This window comes from Vicia villosa, linkage group LG2, assembly GCF_029867415.1.
Source record: "Vicia villosa cultivar HV-30 ecotype Madison, WI linkage group LG2, Vvil1.0, whole genome shotgun sequence".
In the NCBI taxonomy this organism is placed as follows: Eukaryota; Viridiplantae; Streptophyta; class Magnoliopsida; order Fabales; family Fabaceae; genus Vicia; species Vicia villosa.
Genome location: NC_081181.1, coordinates 144,595,154 through 144,621,150, shown reverse-complemented (window position 1 = coordinate 144,621,150; position 25,997 = coordinate 144,595,154). Strand labels below are relative to the sequence as shown.

Here is a 25,997-nt window from a genome sequence, read left to right as displayed (position 1 = left end):
TTATATATTTCCTGAAAGGGAAATTGCATTGGATTAGAGTACCATATTATCTTAAGCAAAATTCATATTATTGTTATCATCAAAACTAAGATAATTGATCAGAACAAATCTTGTTCTAACAATCTCCCCCTTTTTGATGATGACAAAAACATATATAAATGATATGAATTTGCGATCAGAAAGAATAGAAGGCAAAAGACAAATTACACAGCTATAGCATAAGCATATGAATATGTCTCCCCCTGAGATTAACAATCTCCCCCTGAGATAAATAATCTCCCCCTGAAATAAATACTCGAAGAACTTTAATAAAAGACTTCCCTGATTATTTCGGTAGAGACGATCATATAAGCTTCTTGTCTTCAGAGAATTCATAGCTTCTGACTTCTGCTTCCATAGGACAGCTTCAGAACTAGAATTTCCTTAGATCCTTAGAACACTCACAGCTTCTGATTCCTGCTTCCATCTAGGACAGCTTCAGAACTTGAATTTCTTTGATCTTCTGAACATTCACAGCTTCTGATTTCTGCTTCCATTCAGGACAGCTTCAGAACTTGAATTTCTTTGATCTTCTGAACATTCACAGCTTCTGATTTCTGCTTCCATTCAGGACAGCTTCAGAACTTGAGTTTTCTGGATCTTTAGAACATTCGCAGCTTCTGATTTCTGCTTCCCTCGGATAGCTTCAGAGCTTTGAATTTCTACCAACATCACTTCATGCTAGATTTGTATCAGAACATTGTTGAATGTACCAGAGCATCATCTGAGCATCTCTACATCCTGAAATGTTGCAGAACAAACACTAAACGACAAAAGTCAGCATGAACGAGTTAGAACATAAAATATATGTTTGAACACATTATATGAATCAGAGCCATATAGGCTGAAATAATGTATCAGAGCAAATAATGTATCAGAGCCATAACATTATATGTATCAGAGCAAATAGAATTTTGTCAGATCAAATAGACAAATATGGATCAAATTCTATCTCCAGTGCTTCTGATAGTGCTTCTGATTCATTCTTCTTTCTTGCTTCTGATCTCTGAAGCTTGACAGCACTCAGCTTGCTTCAGTTTCCATGGTTTTGCTTCTTGTGTTTGCTTTGAAGATTCTCTTCAGTATACCTGCAAAACACTTAAACCATATAGAACTTGCAGTTCTTGTTAGTGAATGTGTGGGAGCTTTACCCAACAACTGATAGATTAATCAAATCATTTATCATTTATCTTCTCCCCCTTTTTGTCATAACATCAAAAAGAATAGTAACGACAGGTTTACGATCCCGAGACAAAAACGTTACAGCTGTTTTGCTTTAAAAGAGGTTCTGAATCAACTTAGACAATGAAACGTTAGTAATAACCGAATCATAATTTCTAAAAGATTTCAATCAGAACTTCTGATATAAAAAAATAATCCATTTTCATTTCAGAAGATACTCATACATGAGAACTTCTCATCTTCTCATTCTGGGCATAAATCCATACTGATGTTCTTTAGAATGAACTTAAACCTATCTTCAGCCAGGGGTTTTGTAAAGATATCAGCCCATTGATGGTCTGTATCAACAAAGTTTAAAGATATAACACCCTTCTGAACATAGTCCCTTATGAAATGATGTTTAATCTCAATGTGTTTAGCTTTTGAATGAAGAATAGGATTCTTAGATAAACATATAGCAGAAGTATTATCACAGAATATAGGAATGTTACTCTCAAATATCTGATAATCTTCTAACTGACTCTTCATCCAGAGCATCTGTGTACTACAACCAGCAGCAGCGACATATTCTGCTTCTGTTGTTGATAGAGCAATAGTTGCTTGCTTCTTGCTATACCAAGAGATCAAATGACTTCCAAGAAACTGGCAACTTCCTGAAGTACTTTTTCTTTCAATTCTGTCTCCAGCATAATCAGCATCGCAGAATCCTACTAAGTTGTATTCTTTAGATTTTCTGTAAACTAAGCCAACATTAGTAGTACCTTTCAGATACCTTAGAATTCTCTTAACAGCAGTTAAATGAGATTCTCTAGGATCTGATTGGAATCTAGCACACAAACAAACACTGAACAGAATGTCAGGTCTAGAAGCAGTCAGATATAGAAGAGATCCAATCATACCTCTGTATAACTTCTGATCTACCTTCTTACTTACCTCATCCTTACCTAGGATGCATGTTGGATGCATAGGAGTTTTGGCTTGTTTGCAGTCTAGAAGATTAAACTTCTTCAGAAGTTCCTTCACATACTTGGTTTGATGAACATACGTTCCTTCTGATGTTTGATTTATTTGTATTCCAAGGAAATACTTGAGTTCTCCCATCATGCTCATTTCAAACTCAGCCTGCATAGACTTAGCAAACTCCTTTCCAAGTGTAGCATTAGATGTTCCAAAAATAATATCATCTACATATATTTGACAAATTAAAATATCCCTTTTAAAGGTTTTACAAAAGAGAGTAGTGTCCACTTTTCCTCTAGTGAAACCATTATCCAGAAGGAAAGAACTTAAGCGTTCATACCAAGCTCTGGGAGCCTGTTTCAATCCATACAATGATTTCTTAAGTTTAAAAACATGATTAGGAGACATAGAGTCTTCAAAACCAGGAGGTTGATGGACATAAACTTCTTCATCTATATAACCATTTAAGAAGGCACTCTTGACATCCATCTGATAAAGAGTGATGTTATGTTGAGTGGCAAATGAAATTAATAGACGAATAGATTCTAACCTGGCCACTGGTGCAAAGGTTTCTGTATAATCAATCCCTTCTTGCTGACTATAACCCTGAGCCACCAGTCTGGCTTTGTTCCTTACCACTTCACCTTTCTCACTGAGCATGTTTCTGAAGACCCATTTTGTACCAATTATATTGAATCCATCTGGTCTAGGAACAAGATCCCAAACATCATTCCTTGTAAACTGATTCAGTTCTTCTTGCATAGCAATTATCCAGTCTGGATCTTCTAGAGCATGATCAACAGAAGTTGGCTCGATCAAAGATACAAGACCTAATTGACAGTCTGCATTGTTCTTAAGGAATGCTCTTGTTCTGATTGGATCATCCTTCTTTCCAAGAATGACATCTTCTGAATGACCAGAGATGAGTCTGGATGATCTTCTGACAGATGGTTCTTCAGAAATACTTAGATCCTCCAGAGAAGCTGATACTTGATCTTCAGATTCTTTGCTTCTGAGAAGCTCTGCTTCTGATGCGTTGCTTCTTGGCTCAACAACTTCTGATATATCAATATCACAATCTGCAAAATTATCAAACTGCTTTGGTTTTTCAGAACCAAGCTTATCATCAAACCTGATATTGATTGATTCTTATACAATCAATGTTTCAGTATTGTATACTCTGTAGCCTTTTGAGCGTTCAGAATATCCAAGGAGGAAACATTTTTGAGCTTTGGAATCAAACTTACCAAGATGATCTTTAGTGTTCAGAATAAAGCATACACATCCAAAAGGATGGAAATATGAAATGTTGGGCTTTCTATTCTTCCACAATTCATAGGGAGTCTTATTTAGAATAGGTCTGATAGAGATTCTATTCTGAATATAGCATGCAGTGTTTATTGCTTCTGCCCAGAAATGCTTAGCCATATTGGTTTCATTGATCATGGTTCTGGCCATTTCTTGCAGAGTCCTATTCTTTCGTTCTACAACCCCATTTTGCTGTGGAGTTCTAGGACAAGAGAAATCATGGGCAATACCATTTTCTTTGAAGAACTCTTCAAAGGATCTGTTCTCAAATTCACCACCATGATCACTTCTAACCTTTATGATTTTACACTCTTTTTCAGATTGAATCTGAATGCAGAAATCAAAGAACACTGAATGAGTCTCATCCTTGTGTTTTAAGAATTTTACCCATGTCCAGCGGCTATAATCATCTACGATGACTAATCCATATTTCTTCCCTCTGACAGATGCTGTTTTGACTGGGCCAAACAGATCAATGTGCAAGAGTTCTAATGGCCTTGAGGTAGAAACAACATTCTTGGACTTGAATGCAGGTTTGGAGAACTTGCCCTTCTGACATGCTTCACAAAGAGCGTCTGATTTGAATTTCAGATTAGGGAGTCCTCTGACCAGATTCAGTTTGTTAATCTGAGAAATCTTTCTCAAACTAGCATGACCTAATCTTCTGTGCCAGACCCACTGCTCTTCAGAAACAGACATAAGACAAGTCACCTTCTGACTCATAAGATCTTGCAGATCTGTCTTATAAATGTTGTTCTTCCTCTTGCCTGTAAATAGGATTGAGCCATCCTTCTGATTTACAGCCTTGCAAGACTCTTGATTAAAGATTATGTCATAACCATTGTCACTTAATTGACTGATAGATAAGAGGTTATGTGTTAATCCTTCTACAAGAAGTACATTAGAAATGGAAGGAGAGTTACCAGACTTTATAGTTCCAGAGCCAATTATCTTGCCCTTCTGATCTCCTCCAAACTTGACTTCTCCTCCAGACTTAAGCACCAGGTCTTGGAACATAGACCTTCTTCCTGTCATGTGTCGCGAGCATCCAGAGTCCAGGTACCATGACATGTTGTGCTTTGTCCTTTTTGCAGTCAAGGATATCTCTTCAGAATCTGATTCTGATGTAGATTCTGATCCGTCATCTTCTGTCGCCATCAGCGCACAGTTGGCCTGCTCATCTTCAGAGTCTGAATCATCTTCTGACTCATCCCAGGTTGCCATAAGACTTTTCTTCTTATGAAACTTCTTCTTGGGATTTTCCTTCTGAAGATTTGGACATTCATTCTTGTAGTGTCCAGGCTCATTGCATTCATAGCACATGACTTTCTTCTTGTCAAATCTTCTGTCATCAGAAGATTCTCCACGTTCAAATTTCTTTGAACTTCTGAAGCCTCTGAACTTCCTCTGCTTGGTCTTCCAGAGTTGATTTAGCCTTCTGGAGATTAAGGACAGTTCATCTTCTTCTTCAGATTCTGATTCTTCAGGATCTTCTTCTCTAGCCTGAAAAGCGTTAGTGCATTTCTTGATATTTGATTTTAATGCAATAGACTTACCTTTCTTTTGAGGCTCATTTGCGTCCAGCTCTATTTCATGACTCCTCAAGGCACTGATAAGCTCTTCCAGAGAAACTTCATTCAGATTCTTTGCAATCTTGAATGCAGTCACCATCGGACCCCATCTTCTGGGTAAGCTTCTGATGATCTTCTTTACATGATCAGCCTTGGTGTATCCCTTGTCAAGAACTCTCAATCCAGCAGTAAGAGTTTGAAATCTTGAAAACATCTTTTCAATGTCTTCATCATCCTCCATCTTGAAGGCTTCATACTTCTGGATTAAAGCTAGAGCTTTGGTCTCCTTGACTTGAGCATTTCCTTCATGAGTCATTTTCAAGGACTCATATATGTCATAGGCCGTTTCCCTGTTAGATATCTTCTCATACTCAGCATGAGAGATAGCATTCAGTAAAACAGTTCTGCATTTATGATGATTCCTGAAAAGCTTCTTCTGATCATCATTCATTTCTTGCCTAGACAGCTTTACGCCACTGGCATTTACAGGATGTTTGTAACCATCCATCAGAAGATCCCATAGATCACCATCTAGACCCAGAAAGTAACTTTCCAGTTTATCTTTCTAGTATTCAAAGTTTTCACCATCAAATACCGGCGGTCTAGTATAACCATTGTTACCGTTGTATTGCTCAGCAGAGCCAGATGTAGATGCAGGTGTAGGTGTAGACTTTTCACTTTCATCAACCATCTTTTACTGAAGCGTTTTTCTCTTCCTGAATCTTTTCTAAACACGGTTAAGTGCTTGCACCTTAGAACCAGGCTCTGATACCAATTGAAGGATAGAAAAACACTTAGAAAGGGGGGGTTTGAATAAGTGTAGCTTTAAAAAACTTGGACGATAAAAATAAATTGCACAGTTATTTTTATCCTGGTTCGCTGTTAACTAAGCTACTCCAGTCCACCCCCGCAGAGATGATTTACCTCAACTGAGGATTTAATCCACTAATCGCACGGATTACAATGGTTCTCCACTTAGTCAGCAACTAAGTCTTCCAGAGTCTACTGATCACACACTGATCACTCCAGGAACAACTGCTTAGATACCCTCTAAGACTTTCTAGAGTATACAGATCAACACGATCACTCTAGTTACAATCTGCTTAGTTCACTCCTAAGACTTCCTAGAGTATTCTGATCCACACGATCACTCTAGTTCCTTACAACTTAATGTAATCAATTCAAGAGTTTACAAATGCTTCTTAAAAGCTATAATCACAAACTGTGATATTTCTCTTAATCGTTTAAGCTTAATCTCACTAAAATATTACAAAAGCAATGTAGTGAGCTTTGTTGAAGATGAAGATTCTGAGCTTTGGATATGAACAGAGTTTCAGCAAGTTAATTTGAATTATATTGTTCAGGATCGTTAACCTTGCTTCTCATCAGAACTTCATATTTATAAGCGTTGAGAAGATGACCGTTGAATGCATTTAATGCTTTGCGTGTTCCGTACAGCGTCGCATTTAATGTTATACGCTTTTGTCAACTACCTCGAGCCTTGTTCACGCTGTGTCTACTGACGTAGCCTTTAATAGCTTTTAACGTTCCTTTTGTCAGTCAGCGTAGCCTGCCACTTGTACTTCCTTCTGATCTGATGTTTGTGAATACATCGTTTGAATATCATCAGAGTCAAACAGCTTGGTGCATAGCATCTTCTGATCTTCTGACCTTGAAGTGCTTCTGAGCGTGATACCATCTTCTGAGCTTCAGTGCTTCTGATCTCATGTTCTTCTGATGCTTCCATAGACCCATGTTCTGATTCTGCTTCGACCATCTTCTGATGTCTTGCCAGACCATGTTCTGATGTTGCATGCTGAACCCTTGAGACAAAGCTTCTGAGCGCTGAATTATGCGTACTTTTTATATATTTCCTGAAAGGGAAATTGCATTGGATTAGAGTACCATATTATCTTAAGCAAAATTCATATTATTGTTATCATCAAAACTAAGATAATTGATCAGAACAAATCTTGTTCTAACAACTAACTAGTAAGCTGAAAAATGAGAAACTTTCTTGTCCACTAACAATGAAATAATAGATATTCTGTCTTGACTTATTCAAACTAAAAAATGTAGCATCCAAAGGCACATTTCAACACTCCCCATTACCTTGGAGGCTGCAAACTCCAAACTTTTCACTCAAAATTTCAAACGTGCTAAGTGGAAACGACTTGGTAAATATATCAAAAGTTTGATCTTCTATTTTACAATAAATCAATCTTACATCACCATGTTCTTGCACTTCTCTTAAGTGGAATAACTTCACATTAAAGTGATTTGTCTTACCATGAAATATTGGATTTAAAGTGATTTGTCTTCCTAACAAAAATCAGTGTACTTTGTTGTTGCTTAAAATCCAAATTCGCTAAGATATTCCTTAACCAAAATAACTAGTTCTACCGCCGTTATTAGGGATATAAGACTAACTTGTGTTGTCGACTGAGCTACATATTCTTGCTTCTTTGAACACCAAGAGAAATTACTAAAACCTATGTTGAAACCATACACTAAAGTACTTTTCATATCATCCATGATATTTACCCAATCATTCTATAAATAGACAAATAATTTGATGTCTTTGACTCTGCTGTTCTTGACTGTATAATGGACAGTTCCTTTAATGTATATTACAATTCTTTTTGTTGCCTTCAAGTACATTTCACTAGCACAATGCATGAATCTTTGCAACAAACTCACTGAGAATAAGATATCAGGCATTGTTGATGTAAGATAAGTTAGACACCAAATGATGCTTCTGAAATGAGTTTCATCAACTATATCAGCCACATGCTCCTTGATGAACGTTTCCTTTTGATTCATAGGAGTATTCATTGATTCATAGGTTTTGGTTTTGAATAAGAAAAGAAAAATGGAAAAAATGGAACGTGCACTAAATATTGCAGCAAAGCTTAAATTTATTTACTGGGAAACTAATTTTTAAATATAAGAAAAATAATAATTGAATGGGAAATAGTGCTCCATAGTTCTAGCAAGCACTACTAACTAAATGAAAAACAAATAGGAACTAACTAGTAAGCCAAAAAAAAAATAAGAAACTAACTTATCCACTAACAATGAAATAATAGATATTCTACCTTGACTTATTCAAACCAAAAAATGCACCATCCAAAGGCACATTTCACCACTCCTCCTTGCCTTGGAGGTGCAAACTCAAACTTTTTTCTCAAAAATTCAAACCTGCTAAGTGAAAATGACTTAGCAAATATATCAACTGTTGATCTTCTGTTTTAAAATAAACCAAACTAACATCACCAATTTTATGGCACTTTTCTCAAGTAAAATAGCATGAAATTAAAGTACTTGGTCTTCCTATTGAATATTGGATTTAATGAGATTGGAATGGCTGCTTGATTATCAACAAAAGTCTGTGTACTTTGCTCTTGCTTCAGACCCATACCTGCAAAGATATTCCTGAACCAAATAGCTATTTTTATTGTTGTTGTTGTAGCTACAAACTCAATTTGTACTATTGATTGAGCTACAACTTCTTGCTTATTTGAACACCAAGAGAAAGTACTTGAACTTATGTTGAAACAATACCATGAAGAAATCTTCATATCGTCCAAGCTACCTACCAGATCATTGTTTGAATAGCCAAATAATTTAAAGTATTTGACCCTACTGTACTTGACTATAAAATGGAAAATTCCTTTAATGTATCTTACAAATCTTTTTGCTTTATTCAAGTGCATTTCACTAGAACAATACATGAATCTTGACTACAAACTCACTGAGAATAAGATGTCAGGCCTTGTTGATGCAAGACACATTAGACACCCAATCAAGCTCTTAAAATGTGCTTAATCAACTTTATCAGCCCCATCCTCCTGGATGAATTTTTCCTTTTGATTCATGGGAGTGTTTATTGATTCATATGTTTTTGTTTTAAATAAGAAAGGGAAAATAATAGAGAAGAAGAGTGCAAAAAATATTGCTACAAAGCTTACTTTTATCTAATAAGAAACTAATGTTCAAATACTAGAAAAATAATAATCAATGGAAAATAGTGCTACATAATTATAGCAACCACTACTAACTAAGTGAAACACAAATAAAAAACTAACTAATAAATTAAAAAAAAATAAGAAACTAACTTGTCCACTAACAATGAAAAAATTGTTATTATGCCTTGACTTATTCAAACTGAAAAATACAGCATCCAAAGGCACATTTTAACACTCGTCATTATCTTGGAGGCTGCAAACTCCAAGCCCCCCTCCCAAAAAAAATTCAAGCATGCTAAGAGGAAACGATTTGATAAGCATATAAGCAGCTTGGTCTTCTATTTTGCAAGAAACCAAACTTTTATCGCCATTTTCTTGCACTTCTCTTATTTAAAATACTTTGACATTAAAGTGTTTGGTCTTCCAATGAAATACTGAATTTAATGAGATTGAAATAGATGGCTGATTATCAACATAAATATGGGTACTTTGCTCTTGGTTCATACCCAAATCTGCTTATATATTCCTTAACCAAATAGTTAGTTTTACTACTGCTATTGCAGCTACAAACTCAGCTTTTGCTGTTGACTGAGCTACATCTTCTTACTTCTTTAAATACCAAGATAAAACACTTGAACCTATGTTAAAACAATACCCTAAAGTACTATTCGTATTATCCAAGTTACCTTCCCAATCATTGTCTGAATTGCTATATAATTTGAAGTCTTTGACGCTGGTGTACTTGACTCCATAATGGACATTTTCCTTAATGTATGTTACAACTCTTTTTGCCGCTTTCAAGTAAATTTCGCTAGCACAGTGCATGAATCTTGGCAACAAACTCACTGAGAATAAAATGTCGGAACTTGTTGATGTAAGATACATTGGACACCTAATCAAACTTTTGAAATGTACTTCATCAACTTTATCAGCCTCATCCTCCTTGATGAACTTCTCATTTTGATTCGTAGAAGTGTTCATTGATTCATAGGTTTTTGTTTTGAATAATATAAAGAAAATGACGAAGAAAGAGCATCCATAAAATATTGGTACTAGTAACTAAATGGTAAATAGTGCTCCATAATTCTAGCAATAAATAGAGTAACTAGGAAGCTAAAAAATAGAAAACTAAATTGTAAATTAACAATAAAATAATAGATATTCTATCCTAAGACTAATTAAAAAATGCATCATGCAAAGACACATTTTAACAAATATGACTAATGACATGCAATGTATACTATAATTTGGTGTCAAAATATTTTTTTTTAGGGAAATGCTAACATGTGCCCTAATGACATACGTTAAGAAACCTACAAATAAAAATTTTGTATTGAAAAAATAAATAAATAAATAAATTTTAAATATTTAATAAAAGCAGCGCATAATTTCCAAGAAAAACTAGTTCTTAACATGTGCCCTTAGGCCACACATTAGCAAAGTAGTTCTTAACATGTGCCTAAGGGCACACTTTTTTTTTTTTAATCTTCTATACTTTCTTTTTTTTAATCTTCTATTTCTTCTTTTTAGTTTACATCCTTCACTCCCACTTTAAAGTTGTACTATATTTCATTTAACTAGTAGAAGACCCGTGCGTCCGCACTGGTAATTCAAATCTTAAGATGAATAATGTATTACAAACGTATAAAAAGAAGTTTAAGAACTCGAATGACGAATGTTAAATTAAGATTCATAAAATATAATATAGATGTAATGAAGCTATATACAGTAGTTATTTTAAAAAAAAAAAGAGAGTTGGAAATGCAATAGGCAAAAGAGTATTATGGTAATAGCGACTCGTGAAAGTAGTGGGTTTCAGTGATAAAATTCACGTAAGAAAAATATTATGGTGATAGTGATCTGTAAAAATAGTGAGTTTCAGTGATAAAATTCACATAAGAAAAATATTATGGTGATAGTGACCCGTAAAAATAGTGAATTTCAGTAATAAAATTCAGTATCTTAGATCGGCTTGGTTGTTAATGATATATAATTGTTATTATAAAATCACAAATAACTGCAAATATTTAAAAATAAATATGTAACATATCACCAATATTCTAAATCCAACATATCTAATAACCATAAACATTTACAAATATTTTGTTGATTAAAATTAAAAAGGTACTGTGGTGATAGTGACCCGTGAAAAATTTAGTGGAGTTAAAATAATATTTGATTACAATCAATAGACGGGTAAATTCATTCATATTTAAAATATCAACGCACGCGTAAATTCATTCATATTTTAAATCATTTGATTGAAATGTGATTACACTATAAAATTTAAATTTAAATATTTGTGTATTTATCTTAATACATTTTTACATTGTCAAAAAAAAAAAAACAATAAATTATAAAGTATGACTTCAAAAAGTATTAAGAGTAATTATCCCAAGGATAGTTCTTTGATTATATTAATGAATTTATAATTAAAAACGGAAAAAATTATTTATAACTAAAAATAAGTATATGTATGTAACTGACTGATAATATATATTATTGATATTAATACAAAGCTGCAAGTTGATGCCCTAAAGTGGGCTGTTAACTTTGCATTGTAAAAAAGTGATAGCATCATATAAAGGAAGGAAAGTTACACGTAAAAAAAAACAAAATATGTGCTTTATAGTTTCAATTCAACTACTATGTTTTTCCAATGAGTCTGTAGAATTAATCCATAAATCTTCCTCCTCTTGTGATTAATTATAATGTTATAATAATTCATTAATCAGCCTTTGTACCTTATTTTTTTTATACTGAACTAAATGTATACACAAGTTTTTTATTTATTATACAGTTTAAGATGTTAAAAAAAAAGCATAAAAGGCAGTTGCTGGAGAACACTACAAAGGAGTAAGGAGACAAACATCCTTAGGAGAGATACACCGAAGAGGTTAGAGATTCATCAAGAGTTGCATTTTATCACATTGCTGGAGAACACTACAAAGGAGTAAGTATTTATCACATTGAAGCCTAGGTAATGGAATAAAATGGTAATATAGGCAGTCATATATCACATTGAAGCTTAGATTATGGAATAGAATTGCAAGCACCAACTGAAACCATATGTATGCTAATAGTAATATATCAACTAATGTGCCTTTTTTAATCACGCAAGCTTCTAATCTCTAGTAGCTCTCTTTTCAAATGTCAGTCTTAGTTTCTATAGTTAACAGTAAACAATATCCATTAGAATTTAAGTTGATGAAATCACCATTAATCTATAATTCCATATATACCTAATATATGCTGCCCATATATATGTTGCGGAAGAGGCATTGGTTGGAACTCATCAGGTGGTTGTGAATCAGGAGGGGATCCAAGCTGGGGAAACTCAGTGTTGTAATTCAATACAGGTGCATACATCAGATGCATTTGGTATGATCCTCCATTGAATCTGAACCCGGGATCAAATATTTGCATATACCTGCCAAGCAAGTCAGAAGAATAATAGAACAGATTGATTTATACTTCGTCCATATCTCATGTTTTATATTTTTTATTTTACATATAGAACAGACCAAATATTAAAATACTGCACATTTGGTTTAATATAATAAGTTAGAAACCTTAAAGACATTTCAATTCAGCCTTCAACAACAATTTAATATTATTAACTAAAATATTCAGCGCTAACATACTTTGTCCTCAAATTGACAATGTTCATTTGGCTTGGCATTTTGCAATCCTGCTGTGTCATATATAGAGCATGTGCAAACCAAGACACCTACTTTTTTATGTTAAATGAACAGAGCATAATGCTACTCTTACTCACTAAAGATATACTTTTTTTCATGGAGGGAAGAATGCTTTCTTATGCCTCTTTCAGAAAAAATAACAGAGACAGTCAAAATAACTGAAAGCAAGCCATTTGAAGGTATAATCATTACCTTCTCCTCCACTTTCTCATCAATAACTTCCCCCACAGAATCAAGATCAAGCTGGTCAAGCTTCACCCACTCATCAAGCCTCCTATTGACTTCTAAAAAATACATTTACAAAAGACAAAAACAATTAGCATCTTAGCATCCCTCCTTACTCACAGCAAGGAAATAAACATAATAAAAGGCAAATAGAAACATATTGAAAGGAGATAGGAATATCCAAAAACATAAACAACGCCTCAAACATAATCCATACATTCTGTCAAAGAAACATATTAATCCATATATTGATATTGCAATGTTCACAAATAATAACTCACAAGTTCTAATAACAGAAGAAACACCATGCTTGTTCTAGTGGATTTGAACTTAAATATCTTAAATAAGATCCCTCAAACCCAGAAAATACATATTTTCAGACCAACCAAAACACATTTGTGAAACATTTAGATTCATAGAGTAAAAACTTAATTTCAAATCAGTATTATTCATATCTACAGAGTAAAAACAGAATTTCTTAGCAAACCCTAAATTGTTTTTTCAAAAACTCAAAACCATAAGTAAAACAAAATAAACACTTATCCCAAACCCTAAATCGGAATTATATAACAAAAACGAAAATGATAACCAAAATGCAATAAAAAATAATATTGGTTTACCATAAAGGAGACGAGTTTACATTTGTGAACATTGATTTATTCAGGAAGAATGTCATGGTTTATTGATGTGAAAATGTAGAGGACACACTGAAACAGATAAAAAAACAGAAAAACAAAATCAGATAAAGAACAACACATAAAACTGAAACCCATCAAAACAAAAATCTAACCGGATCATTAGGAAGCCCGTGAGATGAGAAATACAAATATGTTATTGGTTTTTTCATTGGAGGTGGTGGTGGCCATAAATATGAGGGAGAAAGAGGGTGACGAAGGTTTTAGGGTTTGAGGGGGAAAGAGAGGGAAGAAAGAGAACGGGAGAGAGAAAGAATTGGGAAAAGTTGGGGAAAGTGTGGGCAATTAAAATTTGAATAAAATGAATGGAGGAAATTCTTTGCCCGATTAAAAGACTGTTCAGTTTGAAATCCAATGAATATTAAGAAACACCCAATAAGAATATTGGAAGGGGTTGCCACTTGGAGGAATGGAGAAATGTTATTGGTGGAAATAAAATTTTGATTTAGCAAATTACCTTAAAGGGCTTTTTTAAAAGTAATTATATTTTTCTTAAAGGGTATTTTAGGGTGTTTAGTAGTATGTTTTATTATTAATTAGGTAGTTGAAGAATAAAGGCTTTCCACAAAACTTATTTACTTGTTTGGCTGCTAAACTCCAAAACTCCCAGCTTGACCACCAATAGTAAGTAGTTGCATGGATATAAGTATAACAGGATATTCTTGTGGGCTGTGGCACCTGGTTACTCTCAACTCTCAACAGTCAACAGTCTTGTCGCAACTCGGAATTCTAATAAACAACTCCAACACTGAAAACCACAACACAACACTCTTACTTTGTTTGCTTCTGTCATTCATCACTCATTCATGATGTCAACTGTTCATCTTTCTTCCCCTACGTCTCTCTTCAAATCTTATAACCTCAATCTCTCTTCCTCCAATTCCATCTCTCAACTTTCATTCCATTCTAACCCCCCATCCAAACGCTCACCCAAAACTCTCACCATAACCTCCTCCAACACCTCTCCAACTCTCGTAAGTAATCACTTTCTTTCAACATAGTCAACTCATTACTCTCTCATCGCAACCACTACTACTAACCTATAATTCTATTTGTTTCTATATAGGGCAATGATTACACTAACTCTTCTTCCCCTTACTATGCCATGGCACGAACACGAGAAGGATCAAATGAAGAACGCACCAAAACTAAGATCGTTTGTACAATTGGTCCTTCTACCAGCTCACCTGACATGATTTCCAAACTCGCCGAAACCGGAATGAACGTAGCACGTTTGAATATGTCACATGGTGACCACAATTCACACCAGAAAACTATTGATTTCGTTAAACAATACAATTCTCAATTCCAAGACAGAGTTATATCCATCATGCTTGACACCAAGGTAAGTGCCTAGATATAATCACTATGTATCGGTGTCGTGTTGTTGCTATTGTTATATACATATTTGTGCGGCATTAACTAGTTTTCTTGGCAGGGTCCTGAAGTTAGAAGCGGGGATGTGCCCCAACCAATATTGCTCAAAGAGGGGCAAATATTTAATTTCACTATTAACAGAGGGGTCTGCACACAAGATACTATCAGTGTCAATTATGATGATTTTGTCAATGATGTGGAGGATGGAGACGTACTTCTCGTTGACGGTGTGTATGTATGCTACTATCTGTATTTAATTGTTCAATTGTTGCATAATCACCTAGTTCGATTATATGTAAATTAAGTAGATTTTAATCTCTTTCCGTTGTTATTTTAGGAGGAATGATGTCTCTTGTTGTTAAGTCAAAGACAAAAGATGTGGTTAAATGTGAAGTTATTGACGGAGGAGAACTGAAATCTAGGCGTCATTTGAATGTTCGTGGAAAAAGTGCTACACTTCCTTCCATAACTGGTATAATTCTTTTGTATTTTGTTGTACATTGGTTGCCGAGAGGCAATAGGTTTCGGCTACTTACGTGAAGATAGGTATTGTTATAGCATGCTAATGCATTTTATTCTACTTTGCCATGTGTTTAACTTCACAGAGAAGGACTGGGAGGATATTAAGTTTGGGGTGGATAATCAAGTAGACTTCTATGCTGTGTCATTTGTCAAGGATGCTAGAGTGGTTTATGAGTTAAAAGAATACCTCAAAAGTAATTATTTTCTTGCTGTCTAACTTCCTTTTTGTGATTTTTATCCCGGTGTGTGGATTTGATATGCATGTTTCTTCTGTATTGTTGTATTTATACTCTTAAGAACACACTAATTGTACATTTTTTTTTCAGAACACAATGCTGATATACACGTGATTGTAAAAATTGAGAGTGCTGATTCCATACCAAATCTTCATTCTATACTTTCAGCTTCAGACGGGGTTAGTTACTTACTGTTCAGATTATGTATTATGTCCATATTTTAACACCTTTTGTTAAAACTATCAAAACTTATGCTATTCTTGCAGCCTTTTTTTCTTTCTTTCGGTCCTTGTTACTGTTGAACATATAAAAACTGGAATTAATTTTAGGGAGGAAAAGTATTTGCTATGATTAACAGTTCTATACTTCAATGTGAAGCCTGTGAACATAGTCCTGAAAAAGAAACTAAAAAACAAAATGTGGAACTTTTCAAGATACACATATGGTTGTCCTTGTAGAACTGTTCAAGTGTTGAGTTTTCTGTTTTTGTAGATTTATTTTTCAAATTTTAAGTCTCGTGTTCTTCACAGGACTTGAGAAGAACATAACCGCACACTAGAAGCTACTATAGTTTTCCCCTCCTCTTAGTTTTGTGCATTCATGATACCTGCTCTGCATCAAAGCTGGGTGCATTTCATGGATTATAGTCACTATCTTTCTTAATTTAGGTTGCTATTTCATGCAAACATGTTATGGTAGCTATTGTCTGATAATAACATATACACTACTTGCATAGTTTCAGCCTTCAAGTCAAATAATGGATAGATGGTGGTTTTGGTGCTTGTTTGTTTCTGCATTATTGGTGGTTGATAATTTCCTTGTTTTCTTACAATATCAAAATACCAGCTTACTAGGTAGATTGAAGACGCTGTTATGTTTTGGAAAGTACGCTGATGTGCTTTCAACTCTAACCGTCATATAGTTAACCTTGCTCTTATAGATACCCAAACACAATCACATTCTCTGTGCAGGCTTTGTAGTAAATTCCGATAGACGATAATGTATGAAAATGAATCTTTTTGGAAAAGGCCAAATTAGGAAAATCTATTGCACATCATTTAACAAAGTTTTGCTGAAAACTTCCTCTTATAGCTGATTTAACACTTGGTATACCCTGAACTGGTTTGAACCTCTTGATAGGTTTTTCAACTCTCTCATAGTCAATATTTTGGAGAAAGTCATTAAAAGTTTAGCAATTGTATGGATCAAAGTATGATATTTATCTGTATGTAGCATGTAGCTCATTTTTTGAGTTCGTTTTATTTTGCAGGCCATGGTTGCTCGTGGGGACCTTGGAGCTGAACTCCCAATAGAAGAAGTTCCTTTACTGCAGGTAATCTCATTCTCAGAAATATGATATGTATGCCATAGTGACGATGTATATAGGTTCTTTCATTAGACAATCTACAAAATATGTTTGATAAACAATGTTTCTGTACATTTGTTTATGTATTCAATGTCTTTGTGTCCATCGGTGAAAAATCTAATAATATAGCATTTAGGTAGCCGTTCTAAGTTTCACTTTCTAGTCTCCCTCCCTCTCATAGGTGTCGTTTATAGTAACACACTTGTTAAGAAAATGATTAGTTATGTTGATTTCTATAGTAAAATAATATGTTGACTAAAATACCTTTATAAAAGAGTAAAAAACATTACATAAAATGGAGATTTTGAGAGTAGGAGTAGATAGGTGGACAGACTACTTAAATAAATGAGGTATTTCAGAAGATAAGAAATATGGTCTTGGTGTTCTGAAGTATCTAAGAATTAGTGATTCCAAATAGAACACTTATGATGAGACTGATGGAGCATCATATTGATGTCTATAGTTGTGTGCACAAATTTTGGGGAAAGCCCTTCTCTACTATTTGTATAGCTGTCACACTACAAAGTTTATTGATGTTCTAAAAAGCAGTGAACAAACTATGGCCTGTCTGTGTTTGTGTGTAAGTGGTGGTGGCTTTTCTAACTTGGAAACAGTAAATGTTGTTTATGAAATTGGATGTCTTTGGTTTTTTAGAATCCATGTAAAACTTTACATAAAACTTATATGTTTTCTGTTTCTCTTATCTTTTTAATAATTTTGCGATATCAAGTCTGCATAAATGAGCTGTTTCTCTTATATATCTTTTCACTGATATATAGGAAATAGGATTGTGTTTAACTTCATGCTCTATATAGTTCATTCCCATTTTTAATAAAACAGGATGACATCATTAGAAGATGTAACAAAATGCAAAAGCCAGTTATTGTGGCTACAAATATGCTTGAAAGCATGATTATTCATCCCACACCAACTAGAGCGGAAGTCTCAGACATTGCAATTGCAGTAAGACAAGGTGCCGACGCTGTCATGCTTTCAGGAGAAACTGCACATGGAAAGTGTGTTTGCTGTTCCTTGGTGATCTTGGTTCCTTTTTTATTTTATCAGTTCAAACCTTTTCTTAAACTTCCGTTTTACTGTTTGTAATGCAAAAGAGATACTACTTTTAACCACCTTTTTTATTAAACTATCTACCCCATTTTCCTTGGGTGGTTCATTCCCTTTCATATTATGATATTAAGATGCATAGAACTGCTTTCATTTGAAGATGCATTCCATTCCTTCACTATTAAACTGCTTTCATTTACTATTGTTTGCTGTTCATTTAACAGAATATGTCTTGTGCTGATGAGTTCTGCATTTGATGTATTTCTTTTCCTAAATTTTTAAAGTAATAAATTTATTTTAAAAGGATTACAACTACTTCAGATATCCATTGAAATCTGTTAAAGTTATGCATGCGGTGGCTCTCAGGAATGAATCAAATGTTTTTAGAAGTGATGCTTATCCAAGTCATTTGAGATTCCACAAGGTAATTAGTTCGGAAATAAGCCTCCTTGTGACTTACATAGTTACATATCTAGTTATGAAGTTTTGTTTCACGAGCAAAAGAATGTAGAAGATTTACTGCCATAGATTTGATTGATAATATCCTAGAACCTAATTGATCTGTGTTTACTTTGACAGAGTCATATGGGAGAAATGTTTGCTTTCCATGCAACAACTATGTCTAACACTCTTAATACTCCTATTATTGTGTTCACCAGAACTGGATCCATGGCTATTCTTTTGAGCCATTATAGGCCCAACTCAACAATATTTGCATTCACAAATGAGTGAGTAGTAGCAGCATGTATGTTTCATGTCATGTATTTATATCGATATTCTTATATGCATCGAACCAGAAAAATAAACTTGAGTTGATGAACTTATCCTTGCTATGTTTTTAAGATGAACAGAACTCATTATGGTTTTGAACATGAATATCAAATTTTCCAGGCTTGATCATTTGTATATTATTTTGAGGTAACAGGTGCTTAGTCAGCATTCTTTTGCATCTATAACTTCTTATTTTACTATTACAGAGGAAGGATTAAGCAGAGATTGGGACTTTATCATGGTGTTATGCCTATATACATGCAATTTTCAAATGATTCAGAGGAGACATTCGCTAGAGCTCTCAAGCTACTGTTGGTGAGTGATATCTCGATCAATTGCACTTATCTTCTTTTTCTCTTATGAATATTCTTTTAAATGTTGCTGAAAGACTTCATACTGCAGAGTAAAGGCCATATACAAGAGGGACAATATGTTACTCTTGTTCAAAGCGGAGCACAACCAATCTGGCGTAAAGAATCCATTCACCACATTCAAGTTCGCGAGGTTCATGGATAAATTTCTTCTGTAAAGGGTCTTTCTTTCTCACGAGTATGCAATAGCCTTTTCTTTTCTCGCTCACTTGTAATTAAGTCTTGCTATGAATTGTAATTTTTATTGCTATGCATTTGAAACAGCTAGTTGGGTAATTGAGGAGCTTCTGTAATGCAAATAATGATTTGTGAAGCAAATTTTCACTCACTATTGCTTGTTAAGTATGCTCTTTACTATTACAAATTCCTATGTTGTTTTGCTTTGGAGGAATTGTTGTTTGCACCTTTGAGTGCATTTAGTAAATTTCTTAAATCACATGTTTATGTTTTCCTTTTTGTTAGTGATCTTATACAGAACTTATTCTGTCAATATACTACAAGCAGTATAATTTAGTTAGTGCCTTATTTTGTTCTTCCTAAGTGATCTTATGCAGGATGCTTTGCCAGTCCACAATACTGTAGGAATGACTTTGGTATGCTGCTAACAATTCGGATGCATTATGAAGACATCACAGTTGGAAATCCAAATAACATATTTAACTCATTATTTATCAATGGAACTTACAAATGGGAAAGAAGGAAGGATTCCTGGGACCCTAAAACAGTCATTGTCTCGTTGAGGTTAAGTTTACACAACTGGGCTTTAAGAACGTAAATGGAAAATATGGATGTGTCCTAAAGACAGGTTAAAGTTGGAAGAGAATCAGAGACTCGTGTCAGAAGGGTTTCCCTTTCTGTAAACCCGCAAAGCATTTCTTCCAATGGAACATATGATCAAGATTATTTCTACCAGTTGCTCCTTCTTTCTCTTATTAGTATTGCCTGAGTTATGCCTCATGCGAATTAGACTGTTAAGCTACTTGGCTCATCATTTTCTTTGGGTTTCTCGCCCAGCTGTATACTCTTGTACCATTTTGCACATGCAATATAGGCGATCAAGTCCATCGATGTCAAGGCTGCTAAGAGGAAGTAAAACCTATCTAGGTGACCTTTATTGAGGTTTCCTGGGATCCACCCTGGCATGTGATCCTCGGTAGATATCTTCATAACTATACTGACAAGTAAGCTACTTACATAGTTGCCAAGGGATATGGATGTCATGCAAAGTGCACTTCCGAAACTCTTTAAGCCATCTGGTGTCTGAGCATTGAAGAACTCTAACTGCCCTACATACATAAACACCTCAGAAGCTCCGATAAATGTGTACTGAGGAATTTGCCAGAAGATGCTCAAAGTACTCGACTCTTTGCAGTGGGTGCATGATTGGTCTGCATGCTTAAGCCTATAGCATTCAACTATTCCAGCTGAAAGCATTGCTATCACAGCTATAACAAGTCCAACTCCCATTCTCTGAAGCTCGGTAAGTCCTTTAGAGTCTGACTTTTTAAGCTTTCCCACAAATGGATCAAGAATTCGACGATAAAAGAAAATGAAGACAGCCACACTGATAATATCAAAGCTAGACATGCTAGCTGGTGGTACTTTGAAATTGGAAACAGTAGTTTTCATGGCAGCACCTTGCTCCACAAAAAGAGAAGCCATTTGTGTGAAAACCACCGAGTATATTATGGTGCAGAGCCAAATCGGAAGAAGTCTTAGTATGCACTTTACCTCTTCAACTTGACTTACAGGACAGAGACGCCATGGACTGTAACTTGCGGACTTCTGGTTATCAAGATCTCTTGAAGATACAAACGCTGCCCTATCCAAGAACCTTCACAAGAAAAGAAGGAAAGTTGATCAATTCGTTTTAATTTACTAGAATCAAGAATGGCCAATAATGCTGAAAAATTAATTTTGTTTACTAAGTAACAAAGTTAGCTAAATATTAATGGAGAAGCATTTCATGCTCACAGCCCCGGATATACACATCAGCTACATATGAAAGCATTGTTGTGCAGCTGAAGGTAGCTTCTAGTACTTACTTGAACCCGTGAGTGTGGAGGATTTTTCTGTTCATATTAGCAGATGACTCCTTTGTATCCATGTTATACAAATCCTCTCCGTTTGATGGCATTTGAACTTTCACTTTCCTTGATGCGGCTACGAGGACTTGGCAAAACCTGGCGAGAGGGTTGCCACTAGGCTTGAAATGTCGGTACCTTGGGGTGCCTACTAGAAACAGTATCAGTGCAGCAAAAGCCGAGCCTGCAGACAGCCAGAAACCCAGAGCCCACATTCCTTCATCCTCAAAATAGACCAGAATGGTGTTTGAAAAGAGTTGCCCAAAGTTCAAAGCCAGGTAGAAGTAGCTGAAGAAGGCCACTTTATTGAGACCCTCTCTCGAATGCTCCTCGTCAAACTGATCAGCTCCAAATGTAGCAATATTTGGTTGATAACCTCCATTCCCTAAGGCAATGAGATAGATTGAAAGGTTGAACATCCCCATCTCCCAACCTGAATGTTTTCCACATGGAATCGTTTCATTCCCACAGCCTTTTGGTTTAATCAAGAAGAGGTATGATGACAGTGATAAGGACATTAGACCCTGTCATATATATATTGATCAGTCAAGGAAATAATGTATCATCTCGAAAACAAAGATAGTACGGAGATGAAAAATGAGAGAAAACATGAGGAACTACTTACTAGGACAAAAATGACTTGAAAGACAGCACATGTTTTATATCTTCCCCAATAAGAGTCACTAAGGAAAGCTCCCACAAGAGAAAAGATGTAAACCGTTCCAGTCCATTTGCTCACATTGTTTGCGGCTTCTGCATTATTTTGTCCTACCACCCTTGTCAGGAATACCACTAGGTTCACTCCAATCCCAAAGAATGCCAGAGTTGCCAGACATTGGTTCACTGATCAATAGATACAATGAATTAGTGTTCTGTTTTCATGTTCAAGCATTCATTTATGTGTCTTTTGTTCTTTTTTTAGTCTTATGTTGTTTTGGATTCTGTTTTTAGGCATCTGTATTAGACTCTTCATGCAGAATGAAAGATTTCTATACAAGGAAGAAAATTTCAGTTAAGAATTAAAGTTATTTACTTAAGTTTCTTGTAAATACTTTATAGCATAAAAATCTATGAATTTGTTTTCTTGTCTTTACTCTGTGGTGGAAAAGGTGTTGCCGAGTAATTTTACTTTATTTCTATAAGAACAATAATCATATTCATATTAGAATATTGACTTACTAGATGTTAAAACAAGTTTATTTTATAATATATACCCTAAAAAAAAGTTTATTTTATAATATAATGTTAGGTATGAACACCCTCTTATTAATGGTTTGAGAGGTGAGATAACACTTTTGAAAAGTAAGTTTTGTGGAAAGGAATTATTCTATAAATTTAACTACTTTTTTCCTCAATAACTAGGTATTTATAACTTATAACCTCTTGTCAAAAGAAGTATACTACTTACCTATCCTTATTCTTTCTAAAGAATTAAATATTAATTTTTTTTTAAATAGATGAAGTGGTAATAACTACTAAAAATTCACAGGACGAAGTGATAATAACTACTAAAAATTCACATCACCGTGAGTATGAAAGTTTGAACTTTGATCATGCGTCCAACTTAATAATATCGACTTCCGTCAATTCAGCTAGAATTTGCGGAGTACAGTTATATTCTTTATTATTAGGTTGGTTACATGTCTATTGTCCATGAGACATGTCATCCACCTAAGTAGTGCAAAATCTTATCACTCATTACGTGTCATAAACATATTTCTATGTATTGCATGCTTCATTTATTCATTTTGTCTTTTCCAAGTTACCGAAATTTCAGGTCTCTTGTCTTTTACAGTTCAGATCCAGCCAAAACCCTCTTTCAACATTCACAGACTCTTCTCCCTCTATACTTACAAAATCAAATATAAAATAAGTGATGATAAATAAAAGTATAAAGTTTAAGCATGTGAATTGCATACTCTTTCTCCATACAACTTTGCATGCAACAAAGCTGACAAAAAATGTTACATAGGAATTTGTATTGAAACTTGTCGTTTTTTTCTTCCTTTTATCTGTAAAACTGATAAGCTAGAAAAGTTTCAACAACACAACACAAAAAGCAACTTCAATTTTCATTTACCACTTTTTATGATAAGCTATCTAAAATTTTATACACGCCAACAAGGTAAAATTTCTTTATAACTACTACTAACTAACAAGGTTTCTCAAACTTCTACGGCACCAACACCAATGCCTCACTCTCTCTCCAGCTATCATAAACTATACGTATACGCATCATATACATAAATATGTATTTGCATGTGTACTTTTTTCCTCAAATTCTTGGGAATCAATAAGCTTATAGAACAAGATTATTCACAATTTATTATACTATTGTATATATCCTGTTGATGAAGATTCAATTGTTTTTCAAAGAAAAATGAATAGGTGATGAGCTTATATATGTATCATTTGCATTATATGAAAACTAGATTCTTTTGTAACTGAATTATAAGACCGAGTCATCTGAATTGTACTTGGTCTTATTATTCAGTTACATTTAATATGTTGTAATATGCTTCGAATCTGTAATATTTCACTTATTCGAGTGTGAGTTTTATCATTAAAAAAAAATCTAAAATGTTTAAAAAAATGGTCTGCAATTTTATGTTTGTGGAGCTTACAGAGTATGATGGTTGCAGCACCCCATCTTCCAGATTTGGCTCTGATTGCTGGACGGCCATAGAAATTAACACTTCCATCAAGAGTCAACTCTTCTGATTCTGACTCTTCTTTGAACTTGTTCTGCAAAGAGTTTTATAGAAAGCAAAAAGTTACATCCATTGTTGATAACACTTATTTATGCATGTTCAAAAAATGCATATAGTAACAAAAACAACAAAGCATGTTCCAATTCACATGTATATATGATCATGAACAAGTACTATCATGTTTTTAAGAATGTTTATTTGGAGATGGAATTTTTATATTTATTTCTACAAACCTCTTTAGGAAGTTCTAACTCTAAGCAAGACATTGTTAAAGTGAAAGAAGAATGTGGTAGAAAAATGCAAGGGAGATAGTGTCCTCTAAGAGAGGAAAGTGAAGGGTGAAGAAGAGAAGAACAAATAAATGTTAAGGAGGAGAGTGGGAGTGATATTGAATATATAGGGGTAGAGTGTGTGGCATCAACGGTGGAGATTTTAGGGTCCACATGGCATTATCATCCAAAAGTACCTAAATTACATGACAATGCAAAATTTAATAAAATATCACCAGCCTAAGTTTAATGGAAAAATATCTTAGAAGTTGTGTTTTAGCATTAGGAATATTTATGGTAAAATATGACATCATACTTATTGTAAAATGTGACATCAAATTTGCAATATTTTAATTATTCATTTTTAGGAAATAAAATTTTGACAATTTACTAGACTGATAAAAGTTAGTAAGACTTTTTTTTTTTAATAATAAATTTTGATATACTAAGAGATGTAATTATTTGTTCTTATCAAAATATCATAATTTTTTCATCAATGGAAATGGCTTCATCCATTAGTAAAAATTTAATAAGTGAAAAAAATTAATAAAGATTTCAAAGATCTCATATTGAACCTTTTGTAAACATATAAAGTTGCAACAATCTATATAAACAGTTTAAGTTAATAAGTAAACTCAAAACAATTTTCTTCATATTAATTATAATTATAATTATACTCTCCAGTTATTATTATTATTATTATTATTATTATTATTATTATTATTATTATTATTATTATTATTATTATTATTATTATTATTATTATTATTATTATTATTATTATTATTATTATTAATAGTTTCATGTTGGCTTAATTATACATGTGATCACTTAACTTAATTTATAGTTTCATGTTGGCTTCTTAAATTATAAGTGTAGCTATCTAGTCTTTTAAAAACATTTCATTTCTGTTAATTTTTGTCAAAAGACAAATAAATTTTGCCGAGTAGGGATCTAAGTTAGCATTTTTGCTCACAATGACTCAACATTGGTAGATATAACACATATTCCTTCAATCCAGAATCATTTGATCATAATTCCCATTTCTAGGGTTCACCATATTTCTTTCAAAATCGTTCATCTTCATCCCCATTGTTTGCTTCATGTTCTTTCCCATCTTACTATCCAAGCTTTCTTATTTAATTTTGTCCCTAAGTCTTTTCCATTTTGTATGTTAACATGTTCATCTCCCTTTTTAGTTTGTGTATCTTAGTGAAACCATAATAGATCGGTAAATGAGGAGGCATAACTTGTTGCAGAGGCCTTAAGCATCTAATACCGTGGAAAAGGAGATGACCTGTAACATTAGCTCTCTAACACTCTAGTTCGTAAGAGGCTGAAAGTGATGCGTAAATAAAAGTGGATTTTAATACCTAAGAAATAGCATGTTTTCCCTCTTATATAAGAGAAGTAGTTGGAAACTAAAAGCGTGGAGTAAGGTGTGTATCGCGGTCAACCGTTAAAGTGATTTGGACTACCAATAAGGCTCATGTACGAATAATCATGTGCTGAAAAGGGAAAGAAAAGTCTTTCTTCCTGTACGAATAATCACGTTCACAAAAGGGGAAAAAAGTCT

The 25,997-nt window shown here is 34.0% G+C and overlaps 2 protein-coding genes across 4 annotated transcripts; one reads left to right on the top strand and one right to left on the bottom strand.

Moving 5' to 3' along the window:
* The first annotated feature begins 14,309 nt into the window (after positions 1-14,309).
* Positions 14,310-22,306, top strand: LOC131652312 (pyruvate kinase isozyme G, chloroplastic). 3 transcript variants are annotated; one of them, XM_058922143.1, is made up of 12 exons: positions 14,311-14,623; positions 14,716-14,994; positions 15,088-15,253; positions 15,364-15,498; positions 15,632-15,742; positions 15,875-15,963; positions 17,055-17,117; positions 17,991-18,166; positions 18,582-18,639; positions 18,795-18,943; positions 19,193-19,301; positions 19,389-22,306. In XM_058922143.1, the coding sequence occupies exons 1-12, from the start codon at positions 14,456-14,458 to the stop codon at positions 19,500-19,502; spliced, it is 1,617 nt and encodes a 538-aa protein (XP_058778126.1). In that variant the 5' UTR covers positions 14,311-14,455; the 3' UTR covers positions 19,503-22,306. The 3 variants fall into 3 exon arrangements, with proteins under 3 accessions (XP_058778127.1, XP_058778126.1, XP_058778125.1); XM_058922142.1 differs by having other exon boundaries at positions 18,537-18,639; XM_058922144.1 differs by lacking the exon at positions 19,389-22,306 and having other exon boundaries at positions 14,310-14,623; positions 18,537-18,639; positions 18,795-18,960.
* LOC131652311 (protein NRT1/ PTR FAMILY 7.3) lies at positions 19,993-24,541 on the bottom strand. Its single transcript, XM_058922141.1, has 5 exons — positions 24,386-24,541; positions 24,066-24,186; positions 22,067-22,284; positions 21,403-21,965; positions 19,993-21,191 (listed from the first exon to the last, which is right to left on the bottom strand). The coding sequence occupies exons 1-5, from the start codon at positions 24,416-24,418 to the stop codon at positions 20,321-20,323; spliced, it is 1,806 nt and encodes a 601-aa protein (XP_058778124.1). The 5' UTR covers positions 24,419-24,541; the 3' UTR covers positions 19,993-20,320.
* Between the last annotated feature and the right edge of the window lie 1,456 nt (positions 24,542-25,997).

Bases quoted from the DNA above. Each gene is read 5' to 3' on its own strand.
- LOC131652312 (XM_058922142.1), top strand. From the start codon at position 14,456: ATGATGTCAACTGTTCATCTTTCTTCCCCTACGTCTCTCTTCAAATCT. The intron at 15,743-15,874 runs GTAATTATTTTC...TTTTTTTTTCAG, and splicing joins GTTAAAAGAATACCTCAAAA to AACACAATGCTGATATACAC. The intron at 18,944-19,192 runs GTGAGTAGTAGC...TTACTATTACAG, and splicing joins ATATTTGCATTCACAAATGA to AGGAAGGATTAAGCAGAGAT.
- LOC131652311 (XM_058922141.1), bottom strand. From the start codon at position 24,418: ATGTCTTGCTTAGAGTTAGAACTTCCTAAAGAG. The intron at 24,187-24,385 runs GTTTGTAGAAAT...AACTCTTTGCAG, and splicing joins AGTTAGAACTTCCTAAAGAG to AACAAGTTCAAAGAAGAGTC. The intron at 21,966-22,066 runs GTAAGTAGTTCC...TATATATGACAG, and splicing joins TTCAAGTCATTTTTGTCCTA to GGTCTAATGTCCTTATCACT.